This window comes from Perca fluviatilis, chromosome 8, assembly GCF_010015445.1.
Source record: "Perca fluviatilis chromosome 8, GENO_Pfluv_1.0, whole genome shotgun sequence".
In the NCBI taxonomy this organism is placed as follows: domain Eukaryota; kingdom Metazoa; phylum Chordata; class Actinopteri; order Perciformes; family Percidae; genus Perca; species Perca fluviatilis.
The window spans coordinates 12,978,338-13,001,885 of NC_053119.1; the positions used below are offsets into that span (position 1 = coordinate 12,978,338).

Below are 23,548 nucleotides of genomic sequence, written 5' to 3' on the forward strand. Positions count from 1 at the left end.
TCTTGTCCAAATTCACACCTTTGCCTCAAAGGGCATTACATGACCACATTTTGCCACAATGACACACACACACACACACACACACACACACACACACACACACACACACACACACAAGGTGAAAACAATACCAGCGTTGCTGTAATGGCTGGTATTGCCATATGTAGAGCGGACAGAAGTAGCAGTAGCATAACAATATGTAGAAACTGTAGCCTATACAATGCTTAATATACAACAGTAGGCAAGAAACATACACCTTTTTATCAACATAATATTATTTACTAATTGTAAATAGTTTTATCTCTTGAGATGTGGAGCTTTGGTTTGTGATGTGTGATGAGAATAAACACTGTGAGTGGGATTGAAAGGGGCTGAATGGAATGTGATTTCTCTTTTTTGTTTTACTTTGAAGCACCTTGTTAGTTTGTGTAGTTTTCTTCTTTACTCCAGATGGGAACGCATTTAATTGCATATATGAATGAAGGGCAATATTAGAAAAACCTTTCATTATAATGCAGTGCAACTGCAGCAAAAAACGTTATTCTCCAAAATGACCATAAACTCAAATCTATACTCTATATAAATTATAAATCTATAGTTATCTGAAATAGTTAGAACAAAAAAGCCTGAACATTATAACCTGCATGAACATAGAATGTATTGCGGTAGCTTACTGTATTGGTTCATTGGTGGGCTACATTAGTTGTAGCTAGGTGACCTTGTATTATCTTGTATCCTTGTACTGACTGTAATGGACCTGTTATTTCTTCACCAATTAATGGATATTTACCAAACTAAAGGCTAAAATAACTCGTTAACTATTAATTTGTATGATTCACATCATTAGTGGACACAGTGCCTGTGAAGAAACACAACTTTGGCCTAAAGTGCGTCTTTCAGCCTTTCAATGCTAATTTCATCATAGATGTAGGCATAATAGAAAGGCACGCACTTTATCGTTGAGCACTATTTTACCAGCCTCACCAAAAAACAAGTCAGAAACACATCAAATATTTAAATGTCAACTTCCATCTTTGCAGGAATGATTACAGCATTTGTATTCACTGTTATAAAATAGCACACTAACAGTGTAAATTGTGTTCTGTAGAGTGTACGTCTATACCCGAACCCCTCCTCTCCTTAGGCTGGTCACTGGCAGTCTTCAGGACAGGACACAAACACTGAAGATCCGCTGAGAGAAAAGTGGGCGATGTTGCAGCAAGGATCTCGTTTATGGACATTGTGGGAAGGCTGTTGACAAAGTCCAGACGGATTGTAGGTATTTTCAAGCTGGAACATTGAGGTAGTGTGATCGCCGCAGTATCTTTAGATCACTTCTGAAAGGAATACAAAAATGTCGTCTCCAAGTCCGGGCAAGAGGCGAATGGATACCGACGTGGTGAAACTGTATCCTTTTCTGAACATAAAACAACAAGCCTAAATCAAATAGGCCTGTTTTATAATAATTGTCAGCTATCTAACGTTAGTGTTGATTAAATACAGCATTTGTTCCCGATGGCTGCTAAAAACATGTATTATGTTGCTACTCGCTCTGTGATATTAATAGATTTGGTTAAAAGTGTGTAAAGCTAAACACGTTGATGTTAATGGATAACGTTAACGTTAGCTCTGTGACTAACGTTAGATTCTGTAGTTTGGCATACGTTAGCTAGCTAGCTAGCTCACTGTTTAGTTAGCAGAATAGCGAGGAATCTAGCTACACGTTTAAGGTTTGTGAACTCACTCGCCTTTTAGCCAGCGTTAGCTTGTTAGCTAAGTGTTAGCAATGCTCTTGTTTGCATCAATCACGGAATCTTACGCAATATACCGTTGTTAGCCTTAGCTCTGAAGCGAAGTTAGCCCGTTGGTCAATAATAAGTGGTCCCACCGGACTGACAACACAATGTGAAGGATTAGTGAATACTGTTTTACATTTTGGAGACGGTGCTTTGGAAAGACATATTTATTTGTTCATGATTTAGTAACGTTAACATCAAGGTAGCTAGCCGTGTTACGTGTAGCATGCTATCACCCAGTGAGAACAAATAAGGTCGATGTAGCGTAACAGAGACGATCTTCGACAAATGACTCTGAGTCTGACTACATTAATTAACGTTGGAGAACACAGAAACCAGATTTTGACATTTTGTGCTTTTTAAATTGTTTCCCAAATCCAAACGATAATCTTGCGAATTGCAGAAAACAGAAATTGTATTCAGAGTGAATAATATTAATAGTCACGGTCTGTTTACCACAGATTATACAGTAAAGAATATGAAGCCAAAAATATAATTTTATCGAATTTTAATAATGCTAAAAAAGACAAAATCATTTTTTTCTCAACAGTCTTTGATGTTACGTGATGTTATCTCTTAATTAGTTTACAGCTGCCTGGTTTAGGCTTTTTGTAATAAGTAATCGTCGAATGTATATTTTTTGTATTATTACTAATTATTTGCAGTTATCAGCTGAAGTTTGCATGAAAGGATTTCTGACAGCGTGAGCTGAATTGTTTTGTTTTTGTCCTGCAGCTAGATGTTGCTCTCTGATTGGTCAGCCTGTTACCATCCGGAACATGGTGGGAGGGCGGGGCTTCACACACAGCTGATCGAGGAACAACAAGCATGCTGTACGGGGCACATGCAGGGACCTAGGCTGGGAACATCCAGTACTTAGCAATGTACTGACAGACAACTAGCGCTGAAACAATAAGCTAGTTGAGTAATTCATTAGTCGAGCAAAAGAAAATTCTTCCGCAAAAATCTTGATAATCGTCATTTACAGTAGCAAGGAAAAATGTTACACTTGCTGGTTCCAGTTTCTAAATGTTTCCTCCGTTTTTATTTTTTAAACTAAATATTTTGGGGTTTTGGACTCTTGGTCAATCAAAACAAGCTATTTGAAGATGTCACATTAGGCTCTGGGAAATTGTGATGAGGATCTTTCACTATTTTGTGACATTTTATAGACTAAACAATTAGTCAATTTACCAGAAAGATTTTTAAAATTTTATTTGAAAATAATCATGCTTAAGACGGCTTGAGTATAGCTTTAGTTATTTATAACTCGGTATGTTAAGGTTACCATTTTTAAAAACCTTAAACCTCAGATGCTATTAGTGAATAAAAATAGTTTTATGTGCAGAGTATTTAAGTCCCAAGTAATTTAAAGTTTTTGGGCAGTCATGTCTATAAAAAGATGCAAACAAAGTAAAAACACCAAAAAAGCTTATTTTTTTATTAATGCCATTATTAAGTATGGATGAGAAATACAAGAATAGATAGTGGGGGGTCGACCAGGAAAAACATGTTAGGATACATCAGTTCTTGCTCTTGCAGTTTCCAATCCTAAGTGTAGCACCACTGTTTAACAGGAGAGGCCATACCTAGTTTCATGTTGTGGTTTTAAATCAAATATTTGTTAGATTGAACCACTGTGACCGAGAGCACAGCTGATTCTGGCCTCCTGCCATGTCTGCTCTCAGATTATTTTACTGTCCTCTGCTCTAAAAGTCTACATATAAAGTGTACTGCAGATAAGAAGAAATGCACATTTCACACATCCCATTGCGTCAGCTACCCTTGTCTTCTTGCTCAGTGGTTTGTGAACCTTTTTTTCCACTGAGTGACTAAGCTTTTCAAACCTTCTCTGTTATAGTTATTTTGCCTCCTCACAAGCTATCTAGCTGCGTTATTACTTGTGCTCCAGCCGTTTGGCGTTACCTTGGTTAGATTGTTGGGGGTGGAGATGACAGAGGGTTTTCTGAAAGGATGATGAACAGTTCACTTGTGTGGTTTTAGTGGGTTTTTTTCTTTCTTCTCCATCTGTCATTGTGTCAGACTCACATAGTCGTTGACTGAATGCGCCCAACCTTTTTGTGTTGCTGACAGACAGTGGGCTCGGTCTCCTGTCTCTTTCTGTCACTGCAAGCTGTGATTATGACACATCCTTCCCACCCAAGTCACCTCACATCGTCTCCAGCTGTAGTTACCTGCAAAACGGATAAAAATTCCCATCGGTCTCCCCCACAGCTCAGCTGGCTGAAGGCAGCACATTTATGCTTAATGCAGTGAGTGTGTTTATAGGGAGTAATAGTTTGGGTTGGACAGTTGAAGTTTTGTCCCATCCTGTATTTAAAGTGATGGTTCGGAGTAATTTCACCCTAGGGTCCTTTGCACCATGATCTCGAGCCAAACAGCCCCCCAGAAGCTTTTTTCACCTGGGTCGAACATTGGGAGCGTTATCGTAGCGTAGCGTTATCAGCTGAATAGCTTAGCGCAGAGGCTAATGGATCCGAAGTGTCTCTTAACATTACCCCACTAATAATGCCCGAAATGATACCAAACGTCTACAGTAGTACAAATAGGTTATGCACTCATAAAACGATGGATTGTAAAATTTGTAAGTACACCAGAAGTTTATGTAAATAACACTTGCCTGCTGGCTTCTGCTCTCTGCTGCTGCTGCTGCTGTTACTACCGGGCAGTAAGAGTGCTTAGGGACATTTACAAATTACAACACCGAAAAGAGATGCAACAAAAATATTTATTAATTTAATGATTAAATAAGGTAATGTCTCCAAACTTACCTCAATTATTACTTGTCTCCTGCTAGTTATACTACAGCACTTACTTTAAAAAATAAGTTAAATTAAAAAATTTTTTGTTTGCATCTCTTTTGGGTTGTTTATTTGTAGATGTCCCTAAGCACTCGTCTTTACAGAGCAACAACAACAGCAGACAGCAGAAGCGCACGCAAGTGTTATTCTTACATAACCTTCTGGTGTACTGCCAAACTTTACAATCCATCGTTTTATGAGTGCATAACCTATATATACTAGTGTAGACCTTTGGTATCATTTCGGCATTATTAGTGGGGTAATGTAAGAGACACTTCGGATCCATTAGCGCGCTTAAGCATTCAGCGGCTAACACTCTACGCTAACTCTCCCAATGTTAGACCCAGGTGAAAAGCGCTTTCTGGGAAATTTAACTCGAGGTCATGGGAAAAAAGTACTGCGTTAACCATCACTTTAAAGAAAAGTGAAGGTGTGATCATTAATAGCATCTGTAGTCTTAAGTGCTAGCTGTGATCTTTTCCATGTTTGATAAGATGATATCCTGTGCTGAGTGTGAAGTTGTTTTGGTGTCTGTTGGTTGAGTTTGTCCAACACTGCATTATTGATATCGCTGCCATGGCTCACGTTATTGATCCTATGTTTGACCTCTGCCCAGATAAGTTCACAGAGAGAGAAAGAGGCACTTTGCAGCCTGTTTTTGATTTATTTCTGTTGAACTTGTGTTTGAATGCTGTGCCTCTCGTATTTCGGGTTCACCTTTTTCCTTAACCAGACATCAGCATTGAGAGCAAGCATGAGGTCACCATCCTTAGTGGACTGAATGAGTTTGTGGTGAAGTTCCACGGACCGCCTGGATGTAGGTTTTTCACATTGATTCTCCCTCTCATTGACCAGCATTTCACCAGCATGCTGTACATTTAATCAGCATCCAGTCAGTGTTACTGAGTTAGACAGTGACACTGTTTTAGTTTAGAAATGTTTTTCAATTGAGTATATTGTTCTTTTCTTTTCAGCGTCTTATGAAGGAGGTGTGTGGAAGGTCAGAGTGGACCTGCCAGATAAATACCCCTTCAAATCACCATCAATAGGTATGAATTATTTCTGCTGTGTGTTGTAGCAACGCCTTGCAATGTCCATATTAAATCTTACTCTGCAATGATTGAAACCTGCTTCTTTGTTCACAGGATTCATGAATAAAATCTTTCATCCCAACATTGATGAAGCGTAAGTGGGGCTCACAGTATTTTGGATATCACTTTGCAGTGATTGAAGTATTGCTTTTTATATATTGCTTTATACTTATTTAACCAGTTAACATGGCAAAGAGTGAATTGATTTTAATGGCAACAACCTTAGAACATGTAAATCATTTCATAATTGTAAATGTTGCATGAAGCATATCCTCATGTTTGGCATTAAAAAAAGAAAAAGATTAATAGTATTACATTGAGGAGAAGCTGATGTTTTGTTTCTTGTTCAGGTCCAGTGTTTCCTCTATGTTGATTTTGTAGTGGCGGGCCACCATGGCAGAATTTCTGCCACTACGGTATCAGAAATAGGGCTGTACAAAAAATGCCGAAAATTCTGATGTTATTGGGCCCGTCCAGTTTAACTCCACATACTGTTGTGTTGATGTAGTTTATTGTCAAAACGTTCTTTTTTTTGTTCCGAGTCGACTATTAAACGAACAGCTCCACCAAAAATGTCACCGCGGTGAGTCTGTTCTAATTCATTTTGTAGACCTGTTCTAGATGTTAAGTGCCCTATAGTTCCTAAAAAAAATACAGTTCAATCACAACTGGGGGGGAGGGGGGAGAAGGGGGGTTGTTGTTCAGACAGACCTGCCCCCACTGCTAAAAAAATCCTAAAGGAAACACTGAGGTCACCCAACCCCCCTGATTTGCTTCGGCAACCTCTGCTGGGCTATTATGTTGTACTCAAAGTGTTGTTTTTTCTACAGGTCAGGAACCGTGTGTTTAGATGTCATTAACCAGACATGGACAGCTCTCTACGGTAGGTCACAGCCACAGCTCTCACTGGGACAGCTTTATATAGTTTCACCAGTTACTCGGATTAACTGAGTGACTGTAATAACCAATAAAAAAGACACAAAGCGAGCAGCTTAAACCTGTACAGTGCAGCTTCAGGCAGTTTAATCGTCTTACACTTGTGTAGTGATAACTGCTGCCTGTATTGAGGTCATGCATTGAGCACTGATAGATAAGAAGGTCCGGAGGCTGAGAGGAACGTGATAAACACGCTCACCTGGAGGGTATTTAGGTTTACATTGGAGTCCTTGGGCTTTTAACTCCTAGTTTATTTGATCAAGTTTTGAGTCGTATTGAAAGGTTATCTCAACAGTACGTTACTTTTTCAAAAAGTGGACTTAATGGAAATGGTTTTAAAATTGAAAACCATCTTTGTTTTAACGATAGAGAGCGTAAGGGCCATTTTACAGTCACCCTAGCCGAGCTTGCGCGCCAATGTGACGTCAAAATGGCGCGCCAGGATTTTGAGTGCGCGACCAGAGGGCGCCTTTCCTCATTAGCGCCGGTGTGGTTCGATAATTTACGACACTACCCAATCTGTTCCCACGCTAGCTAACGTTAGTTTAGCTAATAGCTAATTCGGCGGACCGCTAGGTGATTATAGCGGTCTGCCGTTAGCCTCCACCGGGAAGCTAACGTTAGTTTAGCTAACGGTTAATTTGGCTAACCGCTAGCTGATTGTAGCGCGTTCTGCGTTGCCTCCACAGTTAGGCTAACGTTAGTTTAGCTAACAGCTAATTGCCGCGCTGAGAAAGCGTAAAAATTAAAAGACTGACAAAATAAAACTTGAAAATAAACGTTAACATATAACAGCTGTTACGTCAGTTCTACTTGTGCTCATTTAAAATACAATCACTCAATACTTGTCTTTATTGTTATAACTGTAAAGTCTTAATTTAGCTGTAGCCTGCTTTTCCCATTATGTTTGACCTAACGTTATTTTAGACTGAATCTAGCTGTCCGTTCTGCCTGCACGATCCGTTTCGCGCATGCGTTATTTTAGACTGAAGGCTGTCGGCTAGCGGTTGGCGAATTAGCTGTTAGCTATCCCGGTGGAGGCGTAGTGTGGCGCAGATTGGGCAGGTCGTAAAACAGTATTATAATCTCGCGATACGTCATGGCATGCGTGGTCATCTTGCAATACGCGCAGAACGGATTGAGCCGGTGGAACGGATCGGGTACTGACAAGGGGTAAGCTTCGGCTTCAGAACCCGTGCTCATCATGGCGCCATTTTGTTGCTAACTGGCCATCACCTCCTGTTAGCATTCCGCTACATCACGCATTTTTTTTACGTCACTTGACTGAGAATAACTTTACATCCGGGCGTTTAAAGACTCCGATTTGTCCATTGTTTAGTTCGGAAGAAACACAACAACGATAAAAGGCTCCATTGCCTTGTATCTCACGTTTATGGGCCTGCGTGCAGACGTTTTTTGTAAAAATAGGCTAACGATTGTGTCATAACCAAGTGACTTACTGTCGCACAGTAGAGGAATTACCGTATAGTACAGGAGAAGCTCGCAGGCAGTTTCGACTTACGTTAGCTGTTTAGGTTTAATTACTAATGTTAACTAGCATGTTAGTTAGCAATAATTAGCCTGTGCCTATGCTATCTCCTTACATATACCTACATTCTCCGTCTCTGTAAGATTGGGAATGATTGAGATTTCTCTTGGCACAGCTACCAGAAGACTTACAACTTTCAGACACGTTGCTCACGTCACATTTACGCTGTCTCTGTCAGTTGGAGGCTGCGCAGTAAAGCTGGCCATCACCGGAAAAGTGCTTCTAATAGCCTTCACTGGTCTCCGTCCAGAGCAACGGGGTCTATTGGTCCATTAATATATATGTCAATGGGTACTGACAGCCACCTCTGTTCAGGAGAAGACTGCAACTAGTGTCGCGACCACCACGTGCGAGTATATACAGGTACGGCGCTCCCATGACGTCACACTGGCACTCCGCTTCGGCAAGTATACCCCACGTTTAAGAGGTGTGAGATTTATCACAGCGGGACAACTACAGTATGTTTATTTGTTTCTCTCAGCTAGACGTTTGTTGTGTATGTGAAAACACCCTGATAGGTGTTTGCGTATTTCGCAGGGGCGGTGTGACACCGGTTTAATGAGCAGTTAGCGCAGATAATAATCTTCAGCTTTGATGACTAACAGACTGAACAAATGAAAGAATGCAGTAGGTAACCTTGTTTGAACCTTGATTGAGGTAACATCATGATTTTGAAAACCGTAACATTGCATTATTGAATGTAGTGTGTTTCAAAATATATATATATATATATATATATATATATATATATATATATATATATATATATGGATTGTTAGGGATATTTATCCCTAACAAAATCCAGTACTTGTTTAATTTTTACTTTTTATTGATCCCCAGAGGGGAAATTAAAAAATGTTTCACTCTGCTGTTAGAACACACTACACACAGGCCTGAAATACACACATGCTCAGGTCCTATACATGCACAAATATAGAGATGTCAGAGTGAGGGCGGCAGGCTGCGACTGCTGGACCTGCGCCCCGAGCCGACCAGCTACCAGTCCACACTCCGTACAGGGACTTGAATCAGTGGACCTCTGGTTCCCAACTTAACTCCCTACGGACTGAGCTACTGCCACCCCTTACTATTAACTGTATATCTGAAAGTTGTTTGAGGCTGACAAAAAGGTCTAGCCTCGTGAACCGTCCTGATCTCGCGAGCTCCAGTTTTCCACTCGCATGCGAAGCAATCCATCTGGCGGAGTCAGGTTAAAAAAGGTCATCCTCAGCTGCATTTGTTGATGGTTTATTCACATACACACACCCCCTGGCATCACATTTTAAACTACTGCCATCTATGCGTCGTTTCTGACTACCCCTTCTGACCAAGAACCGATCCAAATTCTCTTTCGTACCACAAGCCATAAAAGTTAATTAATAAATCATTGAAAATAAGCTAGTCGTCCAGCGGGCCTGATCATACCCAAGGGTGTATAGCGTATTGTAGTGTGTGATGTATATTCTTCATGTTATGCCTGTCGGTGTCTGATGTAAGGACTATTTGTTTGTATCATATGTCTGATGTCATAAAGTGCCTTGCGATTGTGCTGCAAACCCAACTGCCCCATGGGGACAATAAAGTTATCTACTACTACTACTACTACTACTACTACTACACACAAATTATGGTAAAATCTTCAAATTGCCTATATTCACGTTTGCAGGTGACATACACTCAATACAGTGCCTGAACACATCCTGTGTAGACGGCGCACTGAAGCTGCTGCTCTGCTAATGTGCTGCTCATGCTACGCTTCCTGTATAGACACAGTGTTACATGTTAATCTGTTTTTATTTTTTTTGCTACTGTATGTATGTATGTATGTATGTGTGTATATATATATATATATATAAATATAAAAATAAAAAAATATACACACACACACAGCAGGGTTGAAGTTGCTATAGATGTCAGTGAAATTAGAGCAGTAAGTTGTCTTTACTCACACTGTAATTTATTACGCCAAAAAACATACAGCTATACAGCTGTTTGACTTGAACATTTCATTACAAGATAGACCTCCTAGTGCATCATGTTGTAGCTACACACATGATGCAATGACTCAGCGTCGTAGCATATTTCTCTGTAGCTTTGTTCTCTGTACTGACTGATCTTTCTCCCCACATCCACCAGACCTCACCAACATCTTTGAGTCGTTCCTCCCTCAGCTGCTTGCCTACCCCAACCCCATCGATCCTCTGAACGGGGATGCAGCTGCCATGTACTTGCACCGGCCGGAGGATTATAAACACAAGATCAAAGGTAGCACACCAGGGTCTAACGCTGAAATGTGTATGGTTAGTGTAGGGTGTCCCTGTTTTCTCTGTATTTCTGCATTTAGGGACTATACAATTTTAGATCTTGTGCAATCCCAGAATGCAACTATGATTTCTCAAGGAGCTACTGTAGCTACTTAAGTTAAAAGGATTCAACACACATTGTTGAAGTCCAACCATAATCATAGGCCATGTCACGTCAGTACATGGTTGCTTACAATTCAAATAGTCTGTATTTCCAATAGTTTAGATCACAGACAACAGTATTATAAATACTGCATGTGTGCATGTGAATATTAATAACGGGTTATATTTTAACAAAATTATTAATTTTACTCATTTTTAATTGGTAAATATAATTTGATGAGGACCAGACTTGGTGAAATCATCAGCTGACTAAATGATTTAAAGCTTTAGTGCGTAACGTTTTTATAATAATTAACATTCGTTACATTCAAGCCATTGCCAAATGAGTTGCTACAAAGCTAATTAAGACTGGTCGAAAAAGCAGAGTTTTAGACGGAGCCTCAACGAGCGCCCGAAAGCACGGTAACGTTATATGGTGGAGAGAGATAGAGAGCGACTGAAGAGAGAGAGAGAGCCCAGCGGTGTTAGAACAAAGCAGTGACTCAGAGAAATAATCACTTCATCACTAGTAGTGTAACTGTAGCAAGCATCTCACTATCACCAACGTTACCCACATTCATGGGTTCAGACGAAACAAATTATATATATCCAGCTACAAAAAGCCTGGAAGACGGAAGTAGAATGCAAGTAAAACGAGGCGTTGTCATGGAGATGTTACACCGTCTACAAATGCAAACAGCCAGAGAAGATCTTACAGTGGTCCTCAAAGCGGCCGCTTCCAAGGGATTGACAGGAGAGTAGGGTCGGGCATCGAGAACCGATTCCTACTACAACCGGAATCGAAAAGGAAGAATCGGCATTGGAATCAGAATCGTTAATATCCAAACGATGCCCAACCCTACAGGAGAGTGTGTGTGATTACTAGGGGTGAGGGAAAAAATCGATGCAGCATAGTATCGCAATATTTTCCGTGGCAATACTGTATCGATACACAGACACCAAAGTATCAATCTCTTACTATATATGTGTTGGTTAGTTTGTCTGCTAGACGATCCCATTTTGCAGCAATGAAATTGAAGTGAGATGAACAAACAAAGAAATGTATCTTTTTAGATAAAACAGATGTTGACAAAGTTTTCTTTTGGGGACATAATTTGAAATTGGGAAAAATTTGAAGTTGGAATAAAGGTAATCAATTGCAATATATCGCAGAATATTGCAATATCTTTAAAATCGCAGTAATATTGTATCATGACATAAGTATCGTGATGATATCGTATCGTGAAGGCCTCTGGTGATTACGTGATTACGTGACTGGAAAACGGAATGATGGGATGCCCGTTACTAGAGCAGTCATTCAGCTGAAGACCTCGGAAATATTTACCGTTAATTTAAATGTGACACTTTCATCTAAAAATTAATTTGAAAGATGTAAAAAAAACAAAAAAAAACCAGCATACCTTGTTTTATTCAATGTGTTTTTATTGAAATTATTTTCTTTATGAAAACAATATTTGGCTTTTATAAAGTATTTTTCCAAAAATTAGTCTTGAAAAAGTGGGGGTCGTCTTATAATCAGGGTTGTGTTATATTCGGACCAATACGGTATATAACATATACTGTATATAGGGCCATATTGCCCACTACTACTTTCGACTACGGCCCAAAAACCATCCAATTGTTTCCAGACTCCGGATACACCCACTTTTCCACATCAGTCAAGCATGAAAATTTATTTGTGGTATTTTGAAATTATTTTCTTTTCTTTTTTTTATGTTTGTTATGTTTTTATGTTTTTTTTATGCCCAATTTAAAATGTGCATAAAAACTGGTCGATGAAAACGCACTTTGTATCGCACGTACTTCATCAGCAGGTTAAATTTGCTTGGTCGTCATGAAAAAGTAGGTGTCCAGACTTTTCCATTTTAAGGACTTGTTGAATTAAAAGTCCTTTTTAAGAGATTAATCCCTGAGATATTCCAATGATAACTCAGTCTGCTGATGAAGACCGTGTGATACATTTTGACCTTGAGTTGAGATTGTTTTATTAATTGGTAAAAGCATTTTTGTTTTTCATTTGCTATAAACTGTGACTACAATTGATCCAGAGCCTTGTGTGTCTTTTTCAGAGTACATCCAGAAGTATGCCACAGAGGAGGCTCTAAAGGAGCAGGAGGAGGGAGGAGGCGACTCCTCCTCCGAGAGCTCCATGTCAGACTTTTCGGAGGACGAGGCTCAGGACATGGAGTTGTAGTGAACGGGGAGATCTAGCCCCCTTCGCCTCACAGCAGACAGTCCTTTCCTAAAGAGCAGAAACTCCGTACTATATTCATATTTAAACAAGACAATTTTTTTTACAGCAACACGAGGATTTTTATTGCTACACAAGGATTTGCAGTATGATATTGCAGAATATTAACCCTTACTACTTTCACCCTCCTCTTCGCCCTCAAGAGCCTGTTTAGATCAGAAAGGAGTGCATCATTCATTTCCACGATCTTTTGGTGGCTTCAATCAAGGCTTTCACACTGCTTGTCCAGACTGAGGACGGAGGACTGACATAACATGCGCAAGTTCTTTTTGTTGTTGTTGTCTTTATTAAACATTTTACTGCATCATCGGGCATCTCTCCCTCGCAGACAGAGGACTGCAGGATGACAATCCACCATTTCTGAGCGGTCTCAACTTCAAAATCAGATAAGCGTGGATTCCCCTTTTTTTTTTTTTTACTCTGCCGCCCCAAGGAGTTGCCATTACAATCATCACTTCAGAGGAGCTGAAGACCAGAGGGCCACAGTGCGGTCATGTGTTGATTGTGTACAGACTGGTGTGGCTGCAGACGTCCTCTCTGACAGAACTGCTCTCTGTGCGAACCTGCTGACACGTCACACACACCATCAAACAACCAACGCATCAACTCTGTGTGTGTGTGCGTGTGCGCGCGTGTGCGTGTGTTTTCCAGGGAGAATCATGGCGTATTGAAAACCTGTGTTGTACTGACCCCTGAGCAGAAATCATAAGAGAAGGCTCAACATTCTGATGCTTCTCCTCTTCAACACCCATCTCCTCCTCTTCCTCTCCGTTTTAGGAAAGTGTTTGTCATTCTCTGAGTATCTTTGTATATTGTGGCATGACACAGAAGTAAAGTTGTGTAGGGCTTTGTGGAGCTGTAGAAATGGGGAGGACGCCCGTGCGCACCCCGGGCAGGGTTTGGTGGTGATTATCCAGGTTCTTGTTGAATTATTGACTTATTAACTTTGCCTATTGCTTGTGTTGAACTATATTAGGTGTTTGACTTGCGTAGGGATAGTTGGTTTTTTTTTGCGGGTGGTGACTCCTATCATAATGTATTGTTTAATACTTATATAACACACTAGTTAAAAGACTAATTGTCCTGTAAAGATGGAGGAGAATTAATAGATATTTGTCTGTGGGATGACTCCCCACCTGCACCCTATTCTTATGCAAATGTGTCCATCAAAGATGATTTACGTTGTCAGACAGAAGTGCTCTTTGTTTCAGCCATTCAACACTGTCGCATTTACTTTTTCATGCTGTTGATGGCCTGTTGTTTTCCAAAATGGTGGGACCAAAATCTAATGTATCTACAAGTTTAGTTTCATATATATATACCCCCAAAAAAACAAGGAAATCCTCCTCAGACAGGGTTTGGTGATAACCAGTTTTCACTGAGGTTAAGTGAGAAAATAAATAAATAATGTTCCTCAAAGTGTCAAACTCCAGAGTGACAGTCTCGGAGTAGTTCAAAATGAAATTTGGGCACAGGTTTCTTATTAGAAGTTTTGTTATTCAGTTAAAAAGCTTCAGTTCTGGTTTAACCCTGGAGAGGTTCACACGCTTGTTTGCGCCTGTGCGGAGGAAGGAGGCGTTACCAGAGCCATTGACAGTTTACTGTAAAATTTCATGATGGTACACTGGCATGTGTTTCAGCGCAGACTTGAAGCTTGATGCATGTTTGTAACACGCATTCATGTAGTTTGTATTATGTGTTATTTCTGGAAGGAAACAAAAGTCAGAATCTTACTTGATCACCATTCAAATGGGCTATTTCTTCTTCTTTGGAGAGAAATTGATTCTAATTAAAATTGAAATAATAATCCCTTTTTATATTTTATTTGTTAAACAGCCTAGTTAAAATTGCTCTAGTTAGCCTCGGTAACCAAATATATGTCGGTGTAGATCTTAAGACTACATGATGTCACAGTCATTTGTCATTTGCAGCAACAAAAAACAAACCACTGTCCAGCCTGGATCATCCTGATTTATCAATGTGTTATGTAATTCTTTTTTTTTTATTTGAGACACATATATTTGATGCCTATAATTTGTTTTAATGTTTTTATTTTTGTCTTTTAAGCCCTATCTCCAAGATACAAGTTGAGATATCCCTGACTTTTTAAAAGCAAAAACATTGATAAATGTGCTTCCCTTGTAACTTGAAGAAAGAAATAAACAAAGAAAAACTATAATACAAGGTGTGTGTGTGTGTGTGTGTGTGTGTGTGTGTGTGTGTGTGTGTGTGTGTGTGTGTGTGTGTGTGTGTGTGTGTGTGTGTGTGTGTGTGTGTGTGTGTGTGTTTTAAATTAGTTATTCAAATTGTTTCATTGGTTGAGCCTCATTTTCACAGGGCTTGGGACAAGTCACACACAATGTAAGATCAAAATGGTGATATTCCTGGGAGATTCGGGAGACATACATTATAGAGTGGGGTCTAGACCTACTCTATCTGTAAAGTGTCTTGAGATAACTTGTTATGATTTGATACTATGAGTTGAATTAAATACACTGACTGAATGATTCTAGGGCTTCCTCTGTCCACTAGATGGCAGTCCTACTGCCTGTTTTATAGATTATTATAGACTAGAAGTCTTTGATCTGACTAAATGAAGAGGAGGTCCACTAATAAAGTTAGACAATTATTAAACCTTCCATTTTTCTTTTCTTCATTTTTTTTTTAAGACCTACAACTTTATTCTTTAAACATTGTTTATATGTTACATATAAGTAGGGAAATAAACCGTATCTATATCAATTGCTTACATGTTTTTACCTTAATGTGTAGGAAATTGTATATTATGTATTCACGTTCTACATTTTGTTGCTGTTTGTCATTGTTTAGGCCTTTTTCGATATGTACTCAGTGAAATGGCTGTTTCTTGTGACTTATCACATTAGGAAAAACACAGGTGTAAATAATAAAGTTGAGGATGGCTGAATTCTATTTAGCGCCTTCAGTTTCAGGGTCCTGAAATTGTGCATGCTTGCACAGAGCCATCATTAATAGTAACACCTGTGCTTTTCCTACTATGACCAGTCAAAATGTCGGCTGAGAAAAAGGCCTGTTGGTGAGAGCTGAGTTTGTATGTTAGCCCATTTCTTCCAGAAAAAAATAATGAAAAGGTAGTCCCAATAAACATTCATGGTAAATCAGAATTTTGACATTTTATCTCACGTTTTTTTAAAATGTTTTATTATGGTTTACCTTAAGCATTTTAATTAATCCTGCAATATTGTTAATCTGTTTTATTTCTTATCCCCATGATATTCTCTCGTTTTATTAATGTGTTACTGGTTTCAGATATGGATCATCTTAAATAAGTAAATGAATGAAGGTGGTCGTGCACGTTGAGCTGCTGGAGTATGACGCTCTTCAACAGACACAGGCTGACAGCTTATAATGATCTTATGAAATATTCATTGTTGTGTGGCTCTCTGAGCATTTTCAGGTTTCTTGTTTCAACATCAGTTTAATTTGGTTGGTTGGCTCGGAGGGTAACGACTATGCGTTTGACCATTGTGCTTATTTTCTCCAGAAACCTTAGAGGACTTTAAATGGATGACCAGCTCCTATGAGAGTAATATTAAATGATCAGAAACTAGTTTTCCTCATAGAGCCTATTTGCCTTTCTGTTGTGGAGCTCAGATTAGGAGAAAAAACAATTCTAGTTCTAATTCTCAGTAAAATCTCAGAAAATGTATTTTGATGAAAGATTTTAATACTGAATATCGTGTTATCAATGCAGCGGCATTTATGGTTGAGGTAAAAATAGTTTCAGTGTCATTTTTTGGGGTTAAAATGGGTGTGGAGTTACATTTTAAGAAGATCAAGAACTGCATAGTAATCGCGCATTGATGAGTTTCATAAGTCATAAAACAGAGGCATCAGGTTTTTATATATAAATATTATTTTAATATAGTGAAACCGGTGACGAGTAAAGTTATTTCAGCGTAACGCGAGCAGCAGCAGCGCTGTGCAGTGGGCGATGAGACGCTGCTGGCCGGCTGCGCCTCCTTCATAATGTATGGAGAGGACAAAGGCTGCACGGGTGGATTTCAGCGTCAACTTTGAAAGAGCCGTAACCCAAACCTGTCCTATCCCACTCGGACGGATTCACATCAGCTGAAAGGATGATGGCTCTTTTTCCACCTGCAATCTGTCTAATAATCACCAACAGCAGGTAAATGAGCCCTGCAGGGACCTGTGGGTGCCCGTATATAACGAGGAGCAGAAGAGGCCGGGAGAAACTTTGAGTCCCGTGCAGGGATGAGACAGAGCGGAGCTTCAGGCCTGGCTGCAGCAGGGTGCCACACCCGGTGGATGCTGGTAAGTCTGCTGTCTGGCGACAAACATCAGGGGTTTATTATGTAACGCGTTGAGTGAACGTGAAGTTTCAACATATTTTCGCGTCGTGTCCTAAAATGTTAATTAGGCTAGATTAAGTTTAAAGTAGCATAATTTATGAGTGGCGTCAATCTGCTTTATTTCCGTCTTGTATGGCTTGTGTTGTTACTTTAGTGTTAACTTTAGTGCTTTCTTTTTGTGTGACGGTAACCATAATCCTAATTTTGTTTGACGTATACCAAACTATTTTATTACCAATCACACGGTTTTCCAGCGTCCCTCATCCCCGCCACTGCAGTGCGCGTCCTGTGCGTAAAAGGCGCAGAGGAAATGCGCGGTAGGCCTGCGTATAGAAGCAGCATAAGGAGTGGGAGGAGAGCAGCGTGGATTACTATACTGCCAGTGGGTTAAGATGCTTAGCAACTAATTACCTGTCTACTAAAATCCCCTGCCATACAGCCCAAACAAGCAGTGAGAGACGGAGACATGGAGAGTTTAATGATACAGTGTGGACCAGCGGACTAAAGAACTACCAACAAAAAAAGTCAGCTCTCCTCCACCAGGCCAGTTCATCCAGCTGAAGACCACCAGGCTTTTTTTCCCCTCATCTTTAATACGATTACACTGCTTGTGAAGATATTTTACTGCTGGGTACTTTAGGAGGCTTGGCTAAAAAAAAAAAAAGTTTCTTCTTGTGTTTTTATAACTAAAATGTTGTTGTGTGCATTGAGGATATCGGATCATCTTTATAAGGTAAGAATCCAACCATCCACAGGCCTCCACAATATGCGTGGCAAGATCCTGCGTAACGTTTTGGTAAATGCATGCAATCCCTTCCAACGTGAGAGTAATGAGACTTACACTTGTCACTTACACGTTATGTTATTTAAATGAGTAGTGTAAATTGAGAAGTAGTAGGTAGGCTATTTATGACCTTTAGCTGGTCTATTAATCACCACAAGGCACACCAACTAATAATTTCTCGTTGAAAATGATGAGTTAATGCTTTTGTTTTCGGCAAAAGAACTTCAGACTACTTCTCATTTCATAAATTGAAGATTTCAGGAAGGGAAGAGGTTATTACACAATGTTTTATCCTCCACTGCAGCCTTGATGGGACATGACTCTATTGAAGGAGATGAGTAATATTGTTTTATCAGTATTAAGATAAACCAAGATATGAGGAGCAACTAAACCAGCAACTCCAGGAGATTTGTTTATGTACTCTCTTTCTCTCTCTTTCTCTCTCTTTCTCTCTCTCTCTCTCTCTCTCTCTCTCTCTCTCTCAAGCTTTTTACTCTATTGATCTCTCCCGGAAACGGGAAGATGAGCCCTGCTTTGGGACCCATTTGGAGCATCTCAAAAATCACTTAGCGTATCATTCCCTACAGCCAAAATCAATCTGAGCAGCAGACCTGCTTCTCCATCAGGATCAAGAGGGATCTCATCATGGAAGCTTGAAAAGTCCCAAAAGCTAATCCTATAATAACGTTCAGAAGGATAAAAATGCACGCTAATTTCTGTGAGGATTTTCTTAAAGAAACTGGTTGACTAAGCACCACTACAGGCCTGTCTGTCCCAGTAGCAGATGGCATGGCTGGATTTACTCCCCATTCTGTGTGGTGGACGAAACAGAGATGAGTGAAGGACGCCATTGATTCTGATACTGTCTGCTTATTTCCACTCTGCACAGGACTGTAAAGACAATACTTCTCAAACTTCAAAGAGCTCAGCAGAAGTTTTACAGGCAGACATAAAAATCAAACCTGAGCAGGAAGCAGCACACAGGATGTCAGGATTCACATTTGAAGGAAAAGATGGTCAGGTTTTAAGACCGTTCAATGTAGCCTGATGTGGGACTACACTTATATCTCCTCCTGTTCTGTGTATGGCACTGGTAGAATTCACTGTCACAGCATACTATCAGTGAATTACCATAGGGCCATAAACAGAGTAGAGACAGAACCACACTGCCTTCGTCCGTGTGCCCATCTGCTTTAAATGTAAAACCAGCAAACAGGTCATCCTAACCAAGTGACATTGCTCATCTTCTTTGCCCATTTTGGCACTAGCACATTTTTGCTTTGTTTCTCGTTTTTTGAGCAATCATGTGTAGTGCCAATATAGGACAAGACAGACACTCAGCTGTTCATAAATATTCAGTTGTGAGAGAGCAACATAGAGAGAGGAGAAGGAGGATAAACTATGGATCTGATCGATTGCGCCGTCCCTCTCAGATATCACTGGTTACCATGGAGGCTCATGCTCCATCTCTGAGACGCTGTCCTGTGTAACCTGAACTCGACTCGTCACTCAGATCTGGTGGCTGTGACGGGTGCCCTCTCCCACAGTGTTTGGCAATGGTAGAACTCACTCTGGTGGGCTGGAAGGATCCGGTGGTTCTAGACTTGCCAACAACTGACTGAGAGCTTTAACCTGCCGTCCACCATCCCAGGACTCATCACAGGAGGAGGATCATTTTATGTTTAGGACTATGTGTTAGACAGGTCAAAGCTGTCATTTTAGTCACAAAAGGTCATAGGATGGCAGGTTTAGAGTGAGGGCGTGGTTTTTGGGTGTGTGAGTGACTGCAGGCGGAGCAGTGAGGGGTTCAAATTGAGCTTCCCCTCCTGAGCGTTCTTGCAGTCTCAGAACACCATAGAAACTCCGCAAGGACACAGCAAGTTCACCATTTCTGTGAAGAACAACCACAGAACAAGCCACATACGAAAATTCAACACAAGTCCGGAAAGTGTGCTGGTTTGGAAAACACCTCCAGAGGTTATAAATGCTTTGTCCTGCCTCTCTCCTCCCCCAGATGCATGACGTCCCCTCGGGGTCGACTTGGGCACACTTAGCTGATCATGACATCAAAGTGTAATCTTCGACTTCAAACTGAAGGTATGAACCAAAGGATTCTTTTAACTATTGGTCCATACACAGGCCATTAAGCATCAGGTTGACTGCCCGGTCAATAAATCGATGATGTTCACGTGTTTGGCTGTGAAACCAGCAGCTGAAGGCCTGTAGTAGTAGTAGTAAATCCTCAATGGTTGGTGTTAGCAGCAGCAGCTAGCTCAGCTTATGGTGCAACCTGATCCTGCTCAGTCATTGAAGGTCTGAGATGAGGTGCTGCAGAGATTCATCAGACATCAGGATTTCTAAAATCCTGGCTACGGCCCTGGAACTTTATTTTACATTTTATTAAAGAAGCCAAGGTATCCAGAGATGCTAAATATATCTGGCAGTATTACACTAAAGTGTGCATAAAATGATGCATTAAAACATGTGCAATCTGTCTGTTGATAATGCAGCCTTTAAAGTTGTATCTTGGATTGAAATATTTCCCTTATCAGTACAATAGCTTAACTGAAGCAAGTATAGGATATTCTGTATGTGATTTAAGTGTAATTACCAAATTTTGGGAAACTTCAAGGGGATTATTGAGAGCCCTACGTTTTAAAGTATAACAATAAAAAGAGATGTGGAGGCCAGAGGGAAAACAGAAAGGAGGGATAGATGGAGAAACGGACAGTACATTCAAACAAAGACAAAACACATCACTGGTATTACAGTGTCTGCGTTCGTTTGGTGGGACTGAACAGTCAGAGCAATCAGCGGCTGATAAGTGTTCATCATGTTTCATATAAATGCCGTGAGAGTCCATTATGGTCGTCTGCAGAGGAAGTTAGGTTAAGTGGTGCCAGCGGACGCACAGAAAGGAAGGAGGGAGGCCGACACGCTGACAGCTGGTACGAGTGATTAGTACCATGTAGTGATGCAGGGAAGGCATCAAAGCTCTTTAGGGAGAATCCCTCCCTAAGGAGGCAAGGACACACACACACACACACACACACACACACACACGTGCGCGCGCACACACACACACACACACACACACACACACACACACACACACACACACACACACACATCAAATCCTGATACACACAACTTCCTGGTAGCTAAAACTGCCTTTAAACTGAGCACACAGGTTCAACAGCATATAGGCTGCACAGGCCATCTGTCATTCTGAGAGGCATCACAAACCAATGGATTATCAGCAGCTCTGCCCCAGAACACACACACACACACACACACACACACACACACACACACCCTCACTATGGGATACAGGAGAATGAGTAGTGTCATTAGATTAGATTGGGTGTGGAAATCAATGAATCTCCTCATTAATCTCATACACTAATGGCTGTTTAATTGATATTGTCTCAGCTGTCCTTTTGTACTGTGTTTTAATTTCTTGTTGTATTAAAAGTATTTTTGCACAAATCTCAACATCGCGGTGAGTGTCAATTTATTTAGCATGTAGAAGAGTACATAGAACATGTGAAATGCTTCAGAAAGGTGATGAAAGACTGTCGCCACACTGATAATTTATTGGTGGACTGATTCAGTTATTGTTACTGCAGTGAGATAAGCTGTTTGAGCTAAATTAGTTGAATAATATGTTTCAGTTATCAGACAGAGGAAGGAGGAGGGCGAGGACAGACTAGTTGCAGTCACACTAGTGTTGCCCTCCTGCAGCATTAGCGACTGACCTTTAGTCTGCCCCAAAGACACACAGTGTACAGTTCAATAAGGATCTTCAGCCAGGCCATGCCTTGGTACACACACACAAACACCGGTAGTCTCTGGATTACAGTAATCCAGGAACAGGGGGGTATTTATAGGACTTCATGATCAGAGACAGACAGGATGCAACAATCGAGGAAAACAGATAATGATTGTCATATGGCTGGCTGGATTTGTTTGGAACAGGGTTGATTACGTAGCGTCTAGCAGGAACCAAAACTACTTTAGAAATCTAATTCATCAAGTAAAGCTACTGTAAGTATCAAATGATTTCATCTGAAAATATAACTTTGCCCCAAAGCTAATTGAAATACAATAAAAAATAAATCAATTTTGTTATGGTTTATTTAAAAAAAGTAAATAACTGAATTAAAACAATTTTGCAGTGGCCTCATAACTACAAGTACCTGAAATGAAATAAGGTATTGATAATACAAATGGAACTAAGAGTTGTAATTAATAGCCTCGTTTTTGCCGAGACAGAGGACGCCACACATGGCAAAGTGAGACGGGAGGACACTCACAAGCTCGACTGATAAATGTTTTTAAAAAGGCTTCGTCTGAAAAGAGGAACAAATTACAGGGGATGAAAATAGATACACTCAATTGAAATGATGATCACTATCAATACCTATGGCAGTGAAAGAATAAAGGATACACTGCAGCTTTCAACCTTGTGGAAACAATGATCATGTTTTGGTGTTTGTGGTTGTTTAATTGATTCACAAGAAAATAACTAATTTGTTGAGTTCAAGTTTAGTAGGTCTAATGGCAACATTGACGGGATGACTTTCTTTTCTTTTCAGTGTCCATGAATCATATTTAACATTTGGTAACTGTAGACAAACAGCATGAAGCCTAATAACGTCTCTATGAGTAATTTCTTGAAAAATACAATACATTTATAAAGTAATACAATGCTTGTTAAATACATCTTTATTCAAATTTGTATATCATTTTCCTATCACATTAGTTGCAAAGAACGGCAGAATACACAAGGCCTCTAGAACAAAATGACCTGTGCAGAGCTTTTGCAATATGACAAAAACCCTCTTGATATGTTTTTTTTTGCGGTAATTTCATCATTCTTTTGTGCACGCCAAGGTCAGGCTCAGACTCTGAAGGCAGAGGCTGGATTTCCTTAAGGCTGAAGTGTTGCCAGCCTAGTCTGTGGCGGTGGCTCTTAGAGGACTGCCAGTGATGCGTAAAGTTGACAATGGACTGTGAGAAAGCAAGCAACCTGCGGTGTAGCTGACCTTCAGGCTCGGACTGTTCTCCATCCTTTCCTGTTAGTGGGACACTGACACCCTCCTTTTCTGTGGTTGAGATATTAAGAGTATCCTCATGAGCCCAGATATTTTTTTTTATTTTGAATTTAGCTTTGAAACCTGGTCTGGTTTTTGGCCCTTTGCTGAGACTGGGTGAGCAAATCCAGAATATGTAAGCTCACTACAAAGTACTGCAGTGGGTGTTACACATGATTGAAAACAAATTTTCAGGTGCCTGGATTGCTCACCTGGTAGAGCGGGCGCCCATATCTAGAGGTTTATTTCTTGAAGCAGCGGCCGTTGCTGCACGTCACTTCTGCACTTTTTTTATTAATAAGGGAAAAAATACCAATAATTAACCCTGACAAAGCACACCTGTGAAGTGAAAACCATTTCAGGTGACTACCTCATGAAGCTCATTGAGAGAACACCAAGGGTTTGTAGCGCTATCAAAAAAAGCAAAGGGTGGCTACTTTGAGGA

At 40.3% G+C, this 23,548-nt stretch overlaps 1 protein-coding gene across 1 annotated transcript; it reads left to right on the forward strand.

Annotated features, from left to right (window-relative positions):
• Positions 1-1,139: 1,139 nt before the first annotated feature.
• Positions 1,140-13,283, forward strand: LOC120564145 (ubiquitin-conjugating enzyme E2 H-like). The gene is made up of 7 exons (XM_039808887.1): positions 1,140-1,407; positions 5,359-5,435; positions 5,593-5,667; positions 5,764-5,803; positions 6,540-6,592; positions 10,331-10,459; positions 12,690-13,283. The coding sequence occupies exons 1-7, from the start codon at positions 1,355-1,357 to the stop codon at positions 12,812-12,814; spliced, it is 552 nt and encodes a 183-aa protein (XP_039664821.1). The 5' UTR covers positions 1,140-1,354; the 3' UTR covers positions 12,815-13,283.
• Positions 13,284-23,548: the final 10,265 nt, after the last annotated feature.